The 20,844-nt window shown below is 51.7% G+C and overlaps 1 protein-coding gene across 3 annotated transcripts in view; it reads left to right on the plus strand.

Moving 5' to 3' along the window:
* Positions 1-20,844, plus strand: part of TSC22D3 (TSC22 domain family member 3) — a 63,039-nt gene that overhangs the window by 18,435 nt on the left and 23,760 nt on the right. Inside the window, exons 3-4 of one of the 3 annotated variants that reach the window (XR_013444635.1) lie at positions 5,296-5,457; positions 6,167-6,599. The exons of 1 other annotated variant lie outside the window; for it this stretch is intronic. Coding sequence is in view for 1 of the 2 variants with exons in the window: in XM_078064358.1 (XP_077920484.1) it covers positions 5,296-5,374 (79 nt within the window). In the remaining variant the exon portion in view is untranslated. Of the gene's footprint in view, positions 1-5,295; positions 5,497-6,166; positions 6,600-20,844 lie in introns of those variants that run through there. One more of the 3 variants, XM_078064358.1, reaches the window with a different exon arrangement.

The raw sequence follows: 20,844 nt of genomic DNA on the forward strand, positions 1-20,844 counted from the left end.
AGTTCAGAGGACAAAAAGAAAGAGGGGAGGTAGATTGTGCCATGCCTGACCAAATAGAGGTTAACACCTCCAAACAAACAAGGTCACAAAGAAGAATCTTATGCGTGTCCTTTAAAGCTGTAGGGTCTGGGTCCTCACCTGGCTTGCTTTTCCTCACCACAGGGTTTTCAAGCTGGGCTCCCCTGAACTAGAAGACATCTTGAGAAGGCATCCCGCTTGGGTGGTGGAAGTTAGGAGGATCTGGGTGCCCCCCCCACCCCTCCCCAGCCCAGGGGGCGGAGCTTCCGGCCTGGGGCAGTTCTGCTGTTCTAAGGACTTTGTATCCAGAGACCCTGAGTGGCCAGGTTAGATTGGGGGTGGGGGTGGTGAGGGATGGGGGATGATTATCTGTTTTATCTGTTTAACAACAACAACAAAAGTTGTAAGTCACTGAAAGACCTGAGCACTCCCTGGCCAAAACAGGAATCTCTTGTAAAGCATCCCGGGGTGGGAGGCTGGGGGAGTGGGGGTTGAACACCCTGCCTGGGCTTGAAGGCCTCTCAGCCCTGATTGTTAGAAAGTCCTCAGGTTGAGCTAACATCAGCACACATCTTTCTGGCCGGCAGAATGCTTGGTCCCCTTCTCTCATGTTCCTGCTGCTGGCCTGCTTTGTCTCCCGCCGACTCCCCGAGGAGCAGGCTCAGGAGAGGGCGGGTCGCTGGCTTCCCAGTGACGACGGTGTTCCCAGCTAGGGGCACCATGTGCTCCCCCGGGCGGCCAGCCCCAGCCGGAGGTCGCCGAGGCCTGTGTGAGCGCCTGGCCTGACAGGCAGGCTACTGATGTGGGCTTGGGGCACTCCAGCCGATGCAGCCCCTGGGGCCAAGGCTGAAGAAGTCCACTCCAGAGAGGGCACTGTCCGAGCTAAGTGAGGTCTAGTGTGGAATTCTCAGCAGGGGAAATAGCCGGAGGGAAGGAACACTTGACTGAGAATAAGGGCCCTGTGTACTGGTGCAAACTCCAGCCTTGGCTGGTGCTGGCACCTGAAAGGAGACAAATAAGAAGGGCCAGGCCCTCGCCCTGAGAGGAAGGCACGAGGGAGGCGGGCTCAGGAACGGTATTCCGGGCCAGGCGGGCATTCTCAAGCCCTGCCGGCTTTACATTGGAGGAGGATATAAAGCCTTGCTTGTTGGTGGTGGGGACCATCTGCGTGCACTATACAGAGAGTACTGTTCCCCCGAGCGTGGTAAACATATGCTGGTGGTATGCAAGATGATTTTAGGTGCTATGTGGACTAACTTTGTTTTTCTATTTTTATGGCTATTTGTTTATTTGACAGGTAGTAGGGGGGAGAATGTGTCTAACGGGTATACCCTGTGATTTCACAAATATTCCTAAGGCGGGGGCATTTTTAAGAAGTGAATCTGCTTTAAGTTATTTTGTTGTTGTTGTTGTTTTAAGATTTATTTATTTGAGAGAAAGAGAGAGAGAGCAGTAGGGAGAGGCAGAGGGAGAGAGAGAGTCCCAAGCGGACTCCATGTTGAGTGCAGAACCCGAGGCGGGGCTCGATCTCACGACCCCGAGGTCATGACCTGAGACAAAACCAAGAGTCGGTTGCTTAACCGACTGCACCACCCAGGTGCCCCTAAGGACAATACTGGTGGTACTCAGATGTGGCTAATATCTTGACAGTGGTGAGCAAATCACTGCATTTGGGGCCCCACTACCACACAGTGTTAGCAGAGGTGGGCAAGAGGAGCCAGAGGATAGTAGGGGCCATCCAGTAGGGTTTGAGATCATCTTGTCCATGTACACCTAGCTTGAAGGCCTCCTCTGACAGCCCTAGTCCAAGTGTAAGAACACCCTGCTATTTTTATATCCCTGGTGTCCTGCTCTGCCCCATGACACTCAACACTCCAGATTACCGGCAGGCCTTTCCCTTGCTCCGGGGCACTGTCTCTACCACACTCCAGAACATACGGGGGGAGGGGGTGGAAAGCTTCAGGAAAGTTAGTGGGGCTGTCCTCACCAGCTTCCACTGATTTCTTCTCAGCATTGTTCGTTGGCAATTTCAACTCAGATGTAAGGAGGTATTTCCAGGAAGCAGGTCAAAGAGGTTACGATCTTTCTCTGAACGCACAAAGCCACAGTAGGACAGGAAGTATGTGGCGGTGGCAATTTACATGGACTGGAGCCGATTTCCGGACAGATTTGGACAAGATTTGGTGGGAAATTCGTAGAAAATCAAACTGGAGAACAGGGTTCCCATTTCTGCTGGGAGTCTGTGATGAGCTCTATCCATGTAAATAAGTTTGGTCCACTTCCTCCTTCACTTACCCTGAGATAGGGAACGTGATTGTTAGCCCTGCTTCCTCCCAGGGCTCACCTTGCAGATTATGGGGATGAACCCCGGGAAGGAAGCAGAAAGGTGATGAAGTTATGGGCCTGGTCTCCCACCTTCCAGCTGGGTTGCACCTCGGGAACCTTGCATCTCTTTCCTGTGTTGTTTGGTCCCTGGAACCGTCTTTAGCAAAAGGCCCAGGCTGAGACAGTTGAGCAGCAAACACCTCGAAGAAAGGGAATACCACAATATCCTTTGGTGGTACATTCCAATGTTTCACAGCCTTTGCTCTCCGAGACCATTCCTCTTAAATTCTGTCCTCCAGCTTTCTTATACAGCACTTAATGTGCTTAAATGGTAGTTATTCCGTCCCTTTTCAGCCCCCTTTGCCAGATTAGCTGTATCTATTTTTTAAAAAACACTTTGAACCAGTTTGTATTTCCCCATCCTCTAGACACTGTCCAAATTCTCCACCCGAGATTTCATTCTGTCCTGTGTTAACAGCTGAGAATGTAAGAAGCACACCTTTGCCTTTAGCCAACCCCCCCCCATCTCTCCTCTGACCACTGACACACATTTGGAAGATGGTAAGGTAGGAAAAGAGCAAAAGTAACTGAACCTTGGAGGGCCCAACCGCCTGCCCTAACCCCCTGAGCTAGCTGTCCGACAGGAGACAGGAGCAGTGTAGAGTTTCATTAGTGGCCCATGGCCATGGAGTAGAGAAGGAAGATGACCTCATAGTCCCTACGTGTTTCTTTCCTATTTAGAGCATCCAGGATCATGCTTGTTCCTTAATGGTACTAAATTGTGTGCTAACGATTCATTGCAGCCTCCGCATTTAACCACTCTACCCACATAGCCCCATTCTTTTTATCTGGGTAGAGTCACATTTTGATTATTCCTATATTCATTATCCACTTTGTGGAATATCCATGGCAGTCACTGACTCTCACATTGTCTCCCCCTTCTCCCCCTGCCTTCTAGCGAGTCTCTACGTACTCAGGCATGTGGGGTCAGTTTGACACCAGTCTAAGTTGAGCATAAATAAAGAAGGTTCTTGCGAAAATAAGTTATCCACTCATACATGGATTCCAAAGACAATCATAGTTAAATTTAACGTGGCTGGGTAATTAACATCAGACGTGGCAATGGATAACCCAAAATAAAAGGTATCTGACAAAAAAATCACGTATCGCTCGCTTTGAAATCACGCTGTGGGTCTAATTTTTTTTTCAGTAGTTCTGCCTTCCTCATTATTTGGGCTGCTATGAAAATGAGCTTGCATCCCTGGAGTCTACAGAAACTAGGAGGAGAAAGTGGGTGTAGGGGGAAGCTAAGCCGAGACCAGGTATTGCCATGGACATTTCGCAAAATGGGAGAAGGCACCCAGAAATACTTGGTAGTTAACTTCCTGTCAGACAGAAGTCTTTCCTGTGTGTCTTTGGAATATGTTGTATGGTTGTTTATGCCATGGATTTGTCCAGGAAGTTCCAAGAGGCCTGTCCACTGGAGCCTGGTTTGACCTGGGGAGATACAGGGCCACATTGCTGACAGGAAATCATAGCCTCCTTCTCCCTCTTCACCATAGCCCGATGGCTGTATCACTGTGCCGGGTCTGGTCGTCTGACCCATGCAAGTCTGAAGGAGGTGGTGCAATTCATCTGAAGAAAATCACGTCTGAGACAGGAAGGGGCACGGCAGCCTCTTCAGCAAAGGATTTATGTATCTGTCACAGGAGGGAAGTGTGAACTGAGAAATGACTCCCAGAAGTGCTAGAATTGGAAGAGGCAGTGCTGCTACCTTTCCCGGTCTATAGTGGAATCATTCGGAATCTCTGCCGCCTCAGGAGGCCAGCATCCTGGCCCTTCCTCCCTCGCTCGAGTCCATCCCCCCTCCCTTGCTACTCTCTGGCTCAGCCCACACTTAAGAAAACAGAGCAGAGCTGGCCAGGTGCGCCCTGCCAGAGGCTGAGCTGGAGGTGAAGGACAGTGAGCAGAAGCTGGTGCTGCTTTTTGCGTGGCAGTGACAAGCCAAGACCCTTGAACCAGCCACAGCAGTGTGCATCCACCGCCATGTGGCCGTGGCTGGCCCTGTGGCAATGGGGTGGATGGGGTTCCTCCAGTCCCTGCAGCCCACAGAGGCCCAGGGTGAGGTGGGGTGGGGGGGACGGGGCGGGGGGAAGGACTCACTGCGTAGGGCTAGAGCTAGACTTAATTCTTGCTGTCTTTGCGAATTGATTTTTGCATTTTTGCCTGCCCTGCATATCTTGGCTCTGGGCCCTCTGTTGAGCCCGGGACTGCGTCTTTGCTCCACGTCCCGTCCCCTGATGCGAGGCTGCCAGACCCGCTCCCTTGGCAACCTCATTAGGCTCCCATGGTGTCTCTGGGGAATCTAAGCTGGGCAGCGGTGCTCCATCTTGAGGGCTCTAGTTGTCCAGATGGCTTCTAACCTCTGCAATGCAAGGGGACCCCAGCAAATTCCAGCCCAGCTGTCTTTGGGAGCACCCACCCCACTCAGGTCTGTGCCCGGCACTAGTGGAGACAGACTCCAGGCCTCCAGGTGCAAGGCTTCGTGCATTCACTCCTTATTCTTTGTCCCTGAGGGCAGGGGCTTGGCCAAGGGATCACGTATCCCCCCCACACACACACACCCCGCCATGACCAAGAACCAGTGACTGTTTTCATGCTCCTCAGGGAGCAAGGGGTGGCTCATGCCAGGCCTTGAAGCCCAGTAGGGAAGGTGAATGGCACCCCGGCTCCAGACCTCACCAGCACCTGGTCCCTGCATTAAGTGGGCAGAGATGAGAATGAATTCTGGGGAAATGCCTCTGTCTGGAGAGGAGATGGTGTCTCCCTTGTTGTAAACCTCGCTGCCAAAACCTGAAACATTTTCAGCCGGGGTAGAGGAAGCAGGCCCATCTTTTGGGAAAATGGTGAACTGGGTAGGATTTGTCTTTGACACTCTCTTTTCTTCCCCAGTCTCCCTTCTAGCACAAGCTCCCTCCAACTACCCTCAGCTGCTCAGGGCTCTCAACTCCATCTTCCAGAACTTTCCTGACTTCCTGACCTCTGAGCCATCCATCCCCCTGGGGGAGACCTGCTTTCTGCTACCGCTAACGGGATACAGTGGCTCCAGCTAAGGTATAAACAGCTGGCAGGCGCTGAATGTGCTTTCCCCTCCCAGGTCACAATTCTGTTTAAACCGGGACCTTCCAAAGGAGCAAGCAAAGTGAGAACTGCAGGCTCAGCTGTGGGCTGGTGGAGCTGACCTTTCTGGGCAAGATTGTTCTGACCTTTAACCCCTCAAATCATACTAAGCAGGCAGCCACCCTCTCCACCCATGCGTCAGGCTGTCCCTGGGGACGCGGCTGCCTTTCACAGAGGTAACTGGGAGAGTCCTGGCTGTGTCCCCACCCCACCCCCCAGAGAACCCCAGACACAAGGGGCTGGGTATTAGGGCGAAGGCTCCAGCTTAGCCTGAAGATCGGGAGTGGGGGGGTTGAATTGGGCCTATTAGGCCTCTGTGCCCTCCCCCTACCCAGCCAGGCACGAGCTTTTGAAAGATGCAGGGAAGAAACTGGAAAAACCCCGTATGTGTACCTGACTCAGTTGACTTTTTAAATATCTGAGAAAGCAGGAGTGAGGCAATTACTTGTAATAGCAAAACCATTCTCGCTTGAAGGGAGGAGCTCTAACCACTTACAGAGCAAGGGTTACAGTCCTTCAGAGGGGTCTGTTGCTAAGCTATTTTGGGCTTGTTTGCTCTTCTTTCCTCCTTGCGTTCTGTTCCTCTCCAGGGCCCTCAGGAGCCCCCCTCTCCACCTCCTTCCCCGTGTCTGTGCTCACACAGGCTTATGCAGGGGAAGTAACCCCTCGCCAAGTGATTCTCTCATCCAACACATTTTCCGAGATGGTCCCACTGCTCCCTTCCAGAGGAGTAGGGACAAAGACTGTCTGGACCGATGTAACGACCTCTTCCCCTCCGCCCAAGCACACCGGAATTCCACATGTTCTCGTTTCCTTCAAGCACAAATAGCTTTTGCTGCTAATCCTCTGCTCTGGGTTACCCATTTCCTGCTCAGCCCTGGCACAACAAACGTGTCTCTGCAGCAGCTACCTCAGGGTAATTTGAGAAGGAGCTCTAGGCCACCACATGTGGAAAAGGAATCAGGGGAAGACACATGTGGAATAAGAATCTCCTACAGAAAAGATGCTGGGCTCTTTGCAAAGGGCCTGAATAATGTAGAAATACCAGCACCGGATGTTTCTAGGATGCCAGCATCATTTACTCTAAGGTGATTTTTTAAATTATTATTATATCCTCCCCATTGCAGGGACTTTAATGAAATCCCTGACACTGTTCCATCTGCCTCCGAGTCAGCAACCACCCATGTTCTGCCTGTGTGGAAGTCCTGGGCACACATACCCCTATCTGGCCTGGATCCTTCAGCTTGTACCTGCAGTATCTGATCGGTTTCTGCCTAGTCAGTCAGCTGTGCCCTGTTGCTGAGCCTGTTTGGGTGGGGAGGGTGGGAAAATGGAGCAAGTGCTCCAGGAGGGAACTGTTCTCCATTTTCCCACCCCCCACCCCCGACTCCCCAGTTCTCTCTCCTCGTTCTGTGACTCTGCTTCTGGGCTCTGGTCCTGACCAGGCCCAAGACCCCCTGCCTGGATTGCTGGGTCCTGAGTTGTCCTCGCCAGCACTTCCCACACTCCTCCTCTGCTCAGCTCCTGGGCTGGTGGCAGGTTTCTGTCTGCCTGGCTGGCCACTGACCCTACCTCAAGATGCCTGACCAGTTCCTTCTGGCCTTTTCCTCCTCCCCATTCCAGGGTTGCTCGTTCATGGTGGGGCCACAGGTTAGAAGGAGCCACTTCAGTGGACTCACCCTGGGGAGCAGCTCCTTCCACCTCAAAGCTAAATGGGAGAGCAGGAGCACTCTTCACATTCATTTCTCCTGGGCCTTTGTTTTACCCATTTCTAGATCCGCATTTTTTTTTTTAAGATTTTACTTATTTGCGAGAGAGAGAATGAGAGACAGAGAGCATGAGAGGGAAGAGGGTCAGAGGGAGAAGCAGACTCCCTGCTGAGCAGGGACCCCGATGTGGGACTCGATCCCGGGACTCCAGGATCATGACCTGAGCCGAAGGCAGTCGCTTAACCAACTGAGCCACCCAGGAGCCCCAAGATCCGCATTTTTTATAGGCCGTCTGCACTTACAGCCAAAGCTACAGCCCCATTCTATGGTAACCGAGAACACAGGCCTGGGGCCCCAGACAAGGCTGCTGAGTAGACAAAAAGTGTTGCACCCAACTCTGTCTACCTTTCTGCAGCATTCTCTAACCCCTCCCCTTCTCTGTGCCCTATACCCCTATCCCTACCTAGTGCTCCCCTTCTCTGTGCCCTATACCCCTATCCCTACCTAGTGCTCTCTGTGCCCTATACCCCTATCCCTACCTAGTGGCTGTCCTCTGGATGCTCAGAGCACTGGGCATGAGCTCCTGCTCTACACTTTCAGTTTTCCAGTGTGTTCCTTTGGAGCCCTAGGGACCCATCAGAGTGATCTTAAGGGCCAGCAGAGGGCCCAGCCAGTGAGGCTCCTTGCCCTTCACCCCAACCTCAACTATTCAACTACGATGGCAGTTCTATTTTTTGTTTGTTTGTTTGTTTTGTTACATAAATTAGGTTTTCCCTTGAGACTCTGTTTGAAAGAAAGGGTCTACTTTAAAAATTTTTTTAATTTTGAGGCACTTTAAGCCTTTCTCTTCTCCATGCCCAAATTAACCTACTCCTTCCTTGTCCTCTTTCCTCTGGTCCTGAGCTCTGCTAGGGGAAAATGGGGGGTAACGCCAAGCAAAACACCATCCCTTACTGATGTGTTGGCTGGCCACAGGCTGGCTGGCAGTGTCGGCGCCTTCACCCAGCTAAGATGGTGAGGAGAGCAGGCAAGTTGGCACGCTGCTCGTTGAATCCATGGCTGCCTCCCCACCCATCGTTAATAATAATCCTTCGCATTTGCATAACACTTGACAATTTCCAAAGCGCTTTCACAGACTTTATCTTATTTGATCCTTTGGAAAGCCCGCGAAGGCCACCAGGGCAGGGGCTGTTATTTACATTTTACGGACTTGGGAGACTCACGAGACCATTTAATCATTGGCGTCTCTGAAGAGCTTGCTAGAGGGAACTAGCTCCATGAGCGAAAGGGCTGGTTAAAATGAACAAGAGCTGGAACAATGGTTATACAAGGCATGACGGGGGAGGGAGATGAGATAGAAGCGAACAGCAGAGCCCACATTTGCCTCCAATCCACCAGCCTGGTTTGTGAACTGTTTGGGAAGTAGTATGGACCTTTGGGCAGGGCTGACCCAAGGAGGCAGAGAGATTTCCCCTTCTCCATGATGGTGACTGTTCAGGCCCCTGAGCCAGCTGCTGCCCCTACAAACCTGACCTGATCACACAGCTCCTCTGAGGCTCAGGAAGCAGAATGTCAAGTCCCAGGGCTAGAAAGGCCATAGCGATCTAGTCCCACCCTCATTTGATAAGCAAGGAAGCAGAAGCCCAGAGACAATGTTGCCCAAGGTCACACAGAAAAGAGGAGGCAGAGCTGGTTGACACCAAGATCTCCTGACTCGTGGTTCAGAGCGCTTTCTACTATACCCCACTGCTGCCACTGTGTGCGTGTGTGTATGTGTGTGTGTGTAGGGAAATGCGTATAGAGATGTGAAGGAAGACTGTGTGCGGTGCCTGAATGCCTGTCTGGTGAACTTCTGTGGCCCAGACTTTGTACCCATGTGCAATGACTGGGGGTGAAAGCCATTTATGGGGCCTGGGGTATGATAGGGTGTGAGAAAGACAGGGTTTAGGGTTTCTCTCCCAAGGGGATTCACCCATATAAACTGGTCCAGGTAATTAAGATCCCAAAAGAATTGGCAGCTGCTTGCTGAACAAATTAGACTCTGCCTTTATGGGCATGTTCTGTGCTGGAGATCAGAGGGCCCTCCCTGATGTTTGGTTCATTAGTCATTGTTCCCTGTCAGAGCAAGCACTCAGAAAATTGGATGTCTGGCAACAGCCTGTATTCAGAAATTCAATAGCAGGAGCAGAGACAGCAAGAGCTGAGTGTCTGGGACAGTGCTCCATGCACAGTAGGTGCTTGGAAAATGCTTGTTAGCTAACTAATGAACTAAGTAAAGAAAGCCTTTAGTCCTCCATGCTATTCAGAATGAAACAGTGTCAATAACAGATCTGATTGCTTTTTAGCTGAGCCACATTGGAACTTTCTAATGGGCAGGCTGGCAGGACTTGGATAAAAACTCACTGGACCCTAGATTTCCGATGCAGAAGGCCCTACGTAGGTCACGGTGCCTAGCACTTGGATCTTAGATCTAATAGACTCCCTCTCAGTTTGCCCATGACCTCCTTCTAATCAAATCCAAAAGTCTTTTCCAAGTTCTAGTCTTCTTTGGCCAGAGAAGATTAAGCCTGGCAGGGGACAAGATGAAGACCCAGGGAAGGTGGGCTTTAGAATGAATTTTTCCTTCTTTGCCATCTTGCCGCAGGCCAGGCCTGCCAGGTGAATTTGCGCAGACACTTTAGTATTGTTCTTAAATGTCAGGGAAAGATGTTGTTTTTGTTTCGTTTTGTTTTATATCTTATACTGAATGTCCCTAGTTTATAATACCCATGATTCCTTGCAAAGGTCAGCTAGCATAGCAGGACTAAGAGAGTCTTAGAAGCTTTTGGCAGTCGCTAAAGGTTACTGCTGGTGTCTTGTCTATAGGCCAAGGGAGTGAACTCTGTGAGGGATTTCAAATGTCCTTGATGGACTTTTCCACCATACTAAGAGCCATTAGAATAAGTACTTTTCAAATTCACCTAGCTATCCAGGCACTCCTTCAGATCTCCTCTACCAAGGAAGAAAGCACTAGGTTTTACTGAGCATGGACTCCTTTTGCCTTTGTTAGGAAGGAGGACATGTGTGTATGTGTATCTGTGCACATGTGTCAGGACTTGAGTGTGTGGAGGGGGTTTGGGTAGTAATGTGGATATGCATAAAAAACAGATTTCAAATGTATGCAAAAAAGGTATGAAAAAAATAGGTGATAAATATATTTATGTGGGCGGGGGGGAGAGGGATACCTGTGTTTGTGAAGGGACAGCTGGAAGGATAGCATCTGGGAGAGCTGGTGTTCTTGTGTGTGTGACGTATGTGTGTAACTCCATCTGAGTCTATTCCTGTATATGGAACTTGAGAGTCATGGTGAGGAAGTGTATGTGAAAGAGGTGTGTGTGTGTCTGTCTGGTGAGGGTTTGTGAGGGTGTGTATGTCTGGACTATCCTCAAGTCTTAGGCTTGCCTGGGAGAACCATCTCGGCCTCTAGTCCCTATTCTTTACCCCAGACCTCCTTAAATTCTCTGCCTCTGCTTCCTCCTCCTTAGAGAGATATTTTCTACTATGAAGTCCTCCACCTCCTTGCTTCATGATCTCTAGCACTGCCCACCCCCTCCCCCCCCGTCCCCTTTCTCTGGCCGCCTGCAGTTTCTACCAACAAAGTGGGGGTGACTCTACGGTTGAGAAGGGCAGGGTTTAATGACTGGGAAACAATCTCTGAGCCAATGAAATGTCTGCCTAAAGATTGTTCTTGGATCAATGGGAATCCTGTGGGTCACCCTTGGACAGATTAACATCATTAAGAAATGTAATATAGATATCCAATCCTAGAATTTGATGAATTAATTAAAGCCTTGTTTTTAGTTCTGTTGAGAAGGAAAATCATTTATTATCTTTAGTCTGACCCTGTGCCTTCAAGAGAACTCTTATTCTGTGAAAATAAGGGCTGAGGTAGGCAATTCACACATACTTGTGAAATCTAAGCAGATTATCTCACCAGTGGCTATAACTGTAATAAACTAAAGTGACCTCGGTTTAAACAAACAGATGTTTGGAGCTGACAATTGAAGTGCAAACATGACCCTAATTAATGACTTGGTTAATAGTGAGTAGTTCATTCTTTAGAGATATTAGCTAAATTCTCAGTCTTAGCTGTAACATAGGTCTCTGGACAACTTTTGTATTCTTCCTGTTAGAAATGAGAGATTTCTAGCTACTTAGCCTAGGAGGCCACTTATGAAATAAGAGGGAAGGAAAATCCAGAGACAGTTCTGATTGGAATGAGTATTTTAGGGAAAGTATTCGTAAATACGCTGGGTTCCCATCCATAGATGTGTCCCCACCATCAAAAACCAGTCCCCTTATATCTTCTCCTAGGTAAACCCATAAACAAGGTATACGTGAATACCCATAAATGAACAAACATGTTCTCTAATTTCAATAATCTCCTATCAATAACTCACTCTAGATCCAGTGTAGTCATGCGGCTAGATTCGGGGAGACTGCCACTTCTGAAGACGAACCTAGAAAGCAGCCTAACACCCTGTTGCCAAAGAGATGGATGAAACAGAGTAGGGGATGCTAGGAAATAGAATGTCCAGCTTCTGGGCTTAATGGCCACTTGGGGCAAGGCACCCTACCCTTCTCCCAACTGCTTATTTGTTATTTCATGAAGATGGCACGGGGAGGGGGTGGTTAAATCAACTGACGTGTTGGCTTTGGGTGGCCCTCCCTTCAAGAATAGCTCTTTCTTTGCAGCAACGGATACATCCAGCTGCAGATTTCCATCATTGCTGAATACAGATGAATTCAGAAATTATACTGGCCTCCTCAATTGTTGCTACTGAGTTGAACAAGCACTATTGAGAGAATCCTCTTGGCCACACCACTGTCCCGAATGCCACGGGGGGAGGGAGGAAGGGAGAAAAAAATCACCCAAGACCTGCTTCTCACCTTCAGGAGCTTTGGGTCAAGTTGAGGGGGGGTGGAATATGTGCAGAGAAATAACTCAAGAACCATCATAAAGATACATGTCCACAGATGCAAAAGAACACATACCAAAATGTCTTATAAAACGATGGGCTCTATATAGTGATAGGTGGAATGAAGTGGCGGCTGCAACCTTCTGGAATCTTGGAGCAGAACCTCATGAGTGGAAAGTCAAGAAGGACCTTGTTCTGTTGCTTGTACACCACGGCCCTCAGCAAGAACAAGGACAGTGGAAGTGGTCAGAGTAGCTTCCAAAGTGTGTGTTCAAGTACTGAAAGTAGTGGGCATGATTGTCTTCCGTGCTGAGCTCTTTGTTTTAATGGAATTGCTCCCAGATATCCAGGTCACCCTGTCTCAGAAAACAGCATGTGCTATTTCCACACTGGCCATAGTAAAGGGTTAGCAGCTTCTAGTATTGCAGGGCTGGCCGTGTCGGAGAGGGTAGGGCCAACTCAGCTTCGGCCCCAGCCCATGGCTTGAGCACAGACCCAATCGATTTCATTTTGGCCTGAGCACGCCAGGGTCAGCCTTGTGGACTTTGACATTTGCCTACAGTCTGGCCCCAGAGCTTGCTCAAAGTTGAGGAGGGTATCCATGATTTATCGCTTTCTTAAAGTTGGTAGGCACTCCCACCCACCCACTTCTGGGCTAGGAAGGAGCAGATGGGCTTTGCATCCCCAAGGAGTGGTAAAGGCTGTATATCTGGGTTCCCACCCACCACCACCAGTGGAAAACTTAGGGCTGGGCTTCTACCCCATTACAGACCTTGAAACCTCAGTATAAAAAATATTCTAGGAGTGCCTGGGTAGCTCAGTCATTAAGCGTCTGCCTTTGGCTCAGGTCATGATCCCAGGGTCCTGGGATCGAGCCCCGCATCGGCCCCCTGCTCCACGGGAAGGCTGCTTCTCCCTCTCCCACTCCCCCTGCTTGTGTTTCCTCTCTCGCTGTGTCTCTCTCTGTCAAATAAATAAATAAAGTCTTAAAAAAATATATTCCAGAAAGGGTAGGGATGCCTGGGTGGCTCAGTTGGTTAAGTGTCTGCCTTTGGCTCAGGTCATGATCCTAGGGTCCTGCAGATCGAGTACCGCATCAGGCTCCTTGCTCTGAGGGGAGCCTGCTTCTCCCTCTGCTTGCCACTCCCTCTGTTCATGCTCGCTCTCTCTCTCTCTCTCTGACTAATAAATAAAATCTTTAAAAGATATATTCTAGAAAGGGTGAAGGCAAGGAAGAGCAGGGGTTCCCAACTCAACTCAGGCTTGACACTGAGCCCCAGTATGATGCCCATCTGGCCCAGCAGTGTCAACGGTCATGACTCTAGGCAGGTGAAAGGGACCTAGAGTGCTCAGAGCCCCACACCACCCTCATGGCCACCCTCAGCTCATCGGGCTACACTGTCCACTTAGAGTTGGGTCTATAACGTCTGGGTCCCAAAATACCTGTTTGGGCCTCAGGTTGGTATATCTTCTTTCAACCATGGCCAGGACCCAGAAGTCTTTGGGATAGCACCCTGACTTCCAATGCCAGTTGTTCTGCTAACCAGCAGAAGTCTCTGCCTCACTCTGGGCCTCAGTTTCCCCCATGTAAGATGAAGTGGTTGGACTAGATGATTCCTAAAGTGCCTTCTGGCTCTGATGTCCTGTGAGTCTCAATGTCCTCCCTTTCTTCAGGAGGTAAATGCTTTTTATGGAGGGGGGTGAGGGACAAGGGACACTTGAGGACCTTTGAGTTTGGAAGCTGGTCCAAAGTTCCCAGGCTGTGTTTGTTTCCGTTTCTCCCATTGCAAAGAGCCAAGGGCCACTCTGGTTTGGGCCACAGGCACGGTGGGGCAGCGATCAGTGGTTCACGGTCACCCTGAGCTGCTTCAAGTGGGGCGGCCGCCTTCCCCTTGGGCTGCAGAGGAGCTCTGTTGCTCCCGCTGGGCTGGGCTGGGCAGGGCCCCCTCCCTGGGGGTTGGCAGCCTTGCGACTGAGCCCCGAGAGGTTGCCTCAGAGACCCGGCCTCCCGTGCCTACGCGGGGCTGGCCGGGTGTGGGAGTGAGCTCTGTGCTTGGGGGTCCCAAGGAGCGGGGACTTCTGGGGATGATGTGAAGAGCCCGTGCGGGCCCCTGGGCCAGATCAAGTTCCCCTCAGGAATCTGGGAAACCGGGGACCCAGTGGAGGCCCTGTGGGAGCTGGTCAGAGTGGGGGCATTTTGTCATTAGGCTCGTTTACAGCCTGGCAGGGGGCTCTGTGACACTCCACGTTCTGCTTCCTCCAAGGAACCCTGGAGGCCTTCAAGCCCGGCTCCTCACTTCACAAGGGAGGAAGGAGACAGGCTTCCACGAAGCCACAGGACCAAGGAACGGAGGGAGGGCTTGTTGGTCTGCGTGATCACGTGACCCTGGCACTTCCCCTAGTTCCCAGTCCTTTCCGGGGAGACATCAGGGAGCTGGAACGAGCCTAGGCGGGGAGACCAGTGATGATGTGCCACACAGAAGGCAGTGTCGGCCACAACAAACAAGCACAGCCTCTCAGACACAAACACATACAGTCTCTCCCTCCCTCCCTCCTTCTGTCTCTCCGTCTCACACACACACACACACACACACACACGCGCGCGCGCGCCTAGGCCTCACTGCACACCCGTCTCAGGCCCTCCAGTGTGGCTCCGTGGCACTGACTTTCTGTGAAGACACGCCGGTGGCCCAGCCCACATCACCTGTTGGTACAACTTCACTTTGCCCGGGTGTGGGGAGGGGTGAGGTTCCTTGGAAGGGGAGGGGCATTTTGCAAATCTTAAAAAAAAGAAAAGAGAGAGAGAGAAGGAAAGAAAGAAAACAAAGCAAGGCTGAAGTCCTCCCACAGGCAGGCTCGTGCTCTGGGTGTGCTTTTGCAGGCCAGAAACTACAGAACTGGGAGTACTGCCAAGTGCTTTATCAAAGGAAACAGCCCGCCCAACAGCTGGAGATGGGCTCCTGCCAGCTGTGTGTGTCTCTCCGTCGTCTCTCCTTCTCCTTTTCTCTCCCTTTCTCCTATCTCCATCCATCCATCTCCTGCAGCCTTGCACTGTGCGTCGGGAGAGCCCGCAGACGGAGATCCTTGGACCACAGAGTACCCTTGATGCTGAGTAACTGAGCAGATTGCAGCCCCAGCTGGAGGGGTGAGGCTGTCCTTACAAGGGGATGGGCTGCCCCGAAGTGGGTCTCCTGGCATTGGGCACGGGCCTGCTGGGTGGCGGGCACGGCTGCTGCAGCTGGAGCCTAGGGGAGACACAGTCAAGTAGTCCCTCTATAGCCTCCCCCTCGCCCACGGTGGGAGGCGGGTGCCTGGCTGGGCTGTGTGTGTTGGCGGCAACAGGGTGTTTTCCAGCAACCTCAGCAACTTTGCCATCCATATTCATTAATTAGTTAATTGCTTGGATTCATTTCTCTAAGCCTTGGGCTTCCCAGGGAGGGCGGAGACGATGTGCGGGTGGGGGAGAACTCCGAAAAAGGGTGCTCTCCCCTTCCTGGTGGTGGGGGGTCCACTGGCAGATGCTAGGGAGAGCGAGGGTGAGGGTAACCTCCTGTGGTTTCACTCCCTTCTCCCAGCCCTCACCCAACTCAGGCTCTCTGCTTTGCCAGTTAAAGTGGCCGGCACTGTCCTAAAAAGACTGCTCTGAGCTGCCTTTGTAGAAGCAACCCGATGAAGAATGGTTCCAGTGGGGGCTGCCTTGCTCTGACGATGGAGCTGAAGGTGACAGCCCCAACCCCAGAGGGGCTTAGCTCTGTTCCCTGACTGTGCACAGCCTGCCCCCCTCACCTCAGTTGACCCCTCGAGGTGGCTCGAGGCAAATCTAACATCTACACCCCCCCCCCCCGCCAGCCTGGCCACATCTCAAGGCTAGGGTCCCTACTGCTTTCGTCTCTTTATTCCCAATGCCCGCCACATGCTGGGGGCTTAAGTAATGTCTGGTGACCCAGCCTCTGCGGAGGCCACTTTAAAGCGTGCGTCTTGGGGACGCCTGGGTGGCTCAGCTGGTGAAGCGTCTGCCTTCGGTTCAGGTCATGATCCCAGGGTCCAGGGTCCCGGGATCGAGCCCCACGTTGGGCTCCCTGCTCAGCAGCGAGCCTGCTTCTCCTCCCTCTGCCCCTCCCCCTTTCAAGCTCTCTTTCTCTCTCAAATAAATAAATAAAATCTTTAAAAAAAAAAAAAAAAAAAAGCTTGGGTCTTACCAAATGGAAGGCAGCAACCCGGTCTATAGGTATTTCCCAAGGTTGCCATGTTTGGGCTTATTTGTGCTTTGGCAGTTTTACTGAGTACCAGTGTCGTGACAGGCATCATGCGGGGGGCTGTGGGGGTCACCGAGGGGCTGCAGACTTAGATGATCTTAGCTCTGGTGCCTGGTGGACATTCCGCCGCCTAGCCTCCCTCTTTCACACCATCACCCACCATCTCTCCCATCATCGTGGTTCTTTTCCCAAGGCCAAGCTCTTGTATCTTCCCTCTGACCCTTCTCTTCTTTCCTTCCCCGAGGCTTTTTGTACAAACGGATAGGTAGGCTGAGTCACAAGGGCCCTGGAGTGTAATGAGTACGGGCTTTGGAGCCAGACAGAGCTCGATTTGAATCCTTATGCAGCCCACTCACTCTACCGGGTGGGACTTGGAGTAAGTTGTTTTGTCCTGCCTGAGCCTCAGACTCCCCCTCTGTACATGGAGAATGATTCAAATAATATCGACCCTATAGGGTTTGGGGAGGGTTAATTGAGATAATGGTCATACTGTATAGGAAGTGCTTTGACCTATGTTTGCTGCAAAGTAGGCACTCAATGAATGTTTACTGCTGGTGTTCGTTACTATTGCAGTGTGTGTGCGTGCGTGTGTATAGAAGGTGTCTATCACGCATAGTTGGGCTGATAGGGCTGACTACTTGCTAAACCATTGACAAACCAGAGGCCCTGACCAGGATGCTCAGATCAGTTCGTTTGTCCAGCCCTGGCCACCACAAACCTGGGTGGAAGTCAAGAGCCTGAGGCAGAGTTCAACCCCTTAGCTTTGATCCCGTCCCTCCCAAGTAAGGCTTTCCCCTCAGGCCATAGGCCAGACTAGACTGGCTGCTGGGCATGAATGGGGCCAAATCCTTCTGGAAAGTTCCACCTTCCCCACAACTTCTCTGGACTCTGGCTTCCTGGCTTCCTTCATTTGGGATCTTCTTTGTCTCACCTGCCCACCCCACCCTGCACTCTAACACACATGTCCTTGCTACATTTTCCCCAGCCTGAGGATATCTGAAAGGACCAAGCCAGGACTCGAAAGGACCATTTTTATCATGGCCTGTTGATGGCCATCTCCCTGAGGGTATGGGTGTAGTGTGTGTGTGTGTGTGTGTGTGTGTGTGTGTGTGTGTGTAAAGCCTGCAGCAGACTTACTTGGGGTACCAGTTCTTCTGCATGTTTAGACCTTGTGGCATCAAGATTTCTCCTTCCTAGTCCAAATACGGACTGCCTGACCTCAGCAGCAGCAGCCTCGGGGAGCTGGGCAGGGAGAAGGGTACCGACGTGAGCATGCACACGATCTGTGATCTAGGTCTTCACGAATGGGGGTTTGTGGGGCTTGCCCCCTCCAGTTCCCTCAGAGGGGCACTTCCGATGGTTGGCACCAGCAGCACGTCAGCTGCAGGGAGCAAATGGTGTGAGGGAAGAGATTCCAGGTCTTCTTTGGCTACGGCTGATTCCTTATTTCCTCTCCTTTCCCAGTTTGGGAGCATTTGTTGCTGTCTGAAGGGCCGGGCAGTGCCAAGACCACAATAAACAGCTTGTCCAGTACACACAAGCTCTTTGGACCCTGAAATGTCAGCTGGCCAACTGGCTCACAGCTCGACCCTGCTGCGTGCCGTTTGCATCCGGCCCCTACAATGCCGCTCAGCACTTGTAGAACCATGTGTCATAGCAACAAGCCTGGGAGTGGGAGCCCCACGGTGACTTGGTCCTAGCTCCGGGATGCCAAGTTTAGGGGCTACACTTAGGGTCCCTGATTTAAAAAAAAAAAAATGACTGGCTTAGGGACCTAGCTTTACAGATCTCAGACCAGCAAAGTGGCCTGTCCTCCCCTCCCCACCAGGCCTGGCCCCACGGGCAGTGGCCCGCCAGATTCCCTATGCCCCATATGGCTGAACTGCTGAGTGGTGTTGGGCAGAAACATCTCACCCAGTAAACGCTAGTGGGAGTGTGGGGCGCACGTCTCCAGAGGGTGCAGACAGAGCACAAAGGGCAAGAGATGAGAGGGAGAGGTTGCGGGGTCTGGTGGCAAAAAGTGCCAGGCCAGGATCCAGGAAAGCTGGGCTCTGCTCCCAGCCCCTGCCACAAACTCCCTTGGCATCCTTGAGCAAGATCACCCAGAGGGCAGGGTTGGGGGAGCAGGCACAGGGCCAAGGCCTTGCCTAGGAGAAGGTGAGCTGTGAAACCTGGTTCATGCATTATGGGGTTGGGGGTGGGGTGTTTAACCAGGAAAACTTTCCACTGAAAGAGGTACCTAGTTGTCTTTAAATGCCTTGGGTACATCTTGACCAACAAAGGAGCCAAACTTAGTGTCCCAAGGACATATCAGAAAAGAGAGAACCACTTCTTCCAAAATGTCTTGTCCTTTGCCTTGCTTGGGAAGCCAACAGCCAAGGATCCTTGCTGTGGGGACTGAGGGCAGAAGGCACAGTTGTGCCGTGTGATTGTCCTGACATCTGCCTCTTGCGGCCACCCAGGACAACTCCTCTGGGGTGTGTCTGTCCCTGGTCCTCCGAGTTTGTATGGAAGAGGCATCTCTCACTTCATCACCCTAGGCACCCATGCCTCGATGTTCCCAGTGTCCAGGCACCCACGCCCTGGAACACACTCACTCTCAGGACCCGCCTTCATATCTCATCCCCAAGCTTCCTTTGCCTGGGAGCAAGAAATGTGCTATCTCATCTGGCCCTCAGTGCTCAAAGGGAAGTCATGAGGCACGACCGTCTTCAGTAGCACGAAACAGTTGCTAAAAGCCACCAGTGTCTGACACAGAGTAGGTGCTCGGTAACTATTTGTCAAACGAATCCAGGCTGGAATAAACTCACAATACTTTCATATAAAGGACTGTATTTGATAGTAGGAATTTCAGGCTCTGTGGTAAAACCAGTTTAGGGACAGGAGGAAGAAGCCTGTTTGTGACCATGCAAATAACAGCACAGGGGCAACCACCCTCTGTGTGCATGGAGGGAAGGTAGGATACACCCACTGGAGGCGGGGGAAGGATGTCTGGGAAAAGAGCCAACATCCACTCCAGTCTGAGGGCCTCAGACACTTCCCAGCGCAGGAAGGCCCCATGGTGTTGTCTAATTGGCTTTCTAGTTGTTCTCTTCTTTAGTGAAGGTCCAGTGTGGTAAAGCTAGGGTAGGGCTGAGCTTCCAGAATCTCTCCTGGAGTTCTGAGCAGCTTCTGGTTATACCCAGCCAGGAACCAGTTGCCGGGGAGGGCCTTGGATCTGATGAGCATCGTCTGAGGGAGCCAGGAGGGCCTTGGGGGGGGGGTGGTCTTCACAAGCCATTCAGACCTCAACATGCCCCCTCTCTCCCTGAGGTTCAGGGGCTCTGTTTGGTGGGAGCCGGCCTTCAGAGATTCCTGGCTTCACTTGGCAGATTCCTTTGTCGTCTATGCCTTCACAGCAGGGTGGGTGAGAAAGAGCAGCTCAGGAGGAAAAAACAAACAGAGGAAAGGTCTCTGGGTCTGTTGACGTTATAAGTGCTATTGATTTTACAAGATTTTTCCATTGGGAGGACAGTGAACTGACCTCGTTTTGCAGCCGGCTCGGGCTTTGACGCCACCGTCTAGGCCATGAACCGAGAATCCGAGAGGCTATGGCTTTATGTCAACACATACTTGATAGTCACCACTCTCGGCAAGGCCAGGCCAGGGCCTCCCGGGGTGGGATGTGGGAGGATGGGAGTGGTTCCCAGCTCTGCTCCTTCTACCTTTCACCAGGGATGCCTTAGGACCCTGGGCCCAAGCACTCTCAGATCTTGTTGGACCTGGATGGCAGGGGCAGGGGGGATCTTCAAGGAAGAAGGACTCTAGACATCAAGCTCATAAGGGAAGAGGGTGGTTGAAAGAGCACTGAACTTAGAGTTGGGGACCTGTGCCTGTGTCCCAGCTGGGTCACTAATTAGCTGTCCGGTTTCAAGCCAATGACTTCCCATCTTCTGTTGTCCGTCTTCTCCTTTGTTAAGTGATGAGTGGAACTAAATGATCCCCGAGGTCCCTTCCGGCTCTGAAATCCCACAGATTTGTGAAAAAGACAGAGGAAGGAGGAGAAGATAAGGAAGAGAGGAAGAGGCAAGAATGAAACATTTCAGGGGCGCCTGGGTGGCTCAGTCATTAAGCGTCTGCCTTCAGCTCAGGTCATGATCCCAGGGTCCTGGGATCAAGTCCCACATCGGGCTCCCTGCTCCGCGGGAAGCCTGCTTCTCCCTCTCCCACTCCCCCTGCTTGTGTTCCTGCTCTCACTGTCTCTCTCGGTCAAATAAATAAAATCTTTAAAAAAAAAAAAAAAGAATGAAACATTTCAGTAGAGGACAGAAGGGGGAAAATGGGAGAGCCACAGAGGTGCACTGCATCATGATGTAGTGGAAACGGCCCCAAGTGGAGACTAGGAGGCCCAGATCCTGG

This window comes from Halichoerus grypus, chromosome X, assembly GCF_964656455.1.
Source record: "Halichoerus grypus chromosome X, mHalGry1.hap1.1, whole genome shotgun sequence".
NCBI lineage: Eukaryota > Metazoa > Chordata > Mammalia > Carnivora > Phocidae > Halichoerus > Halichoerus grypus.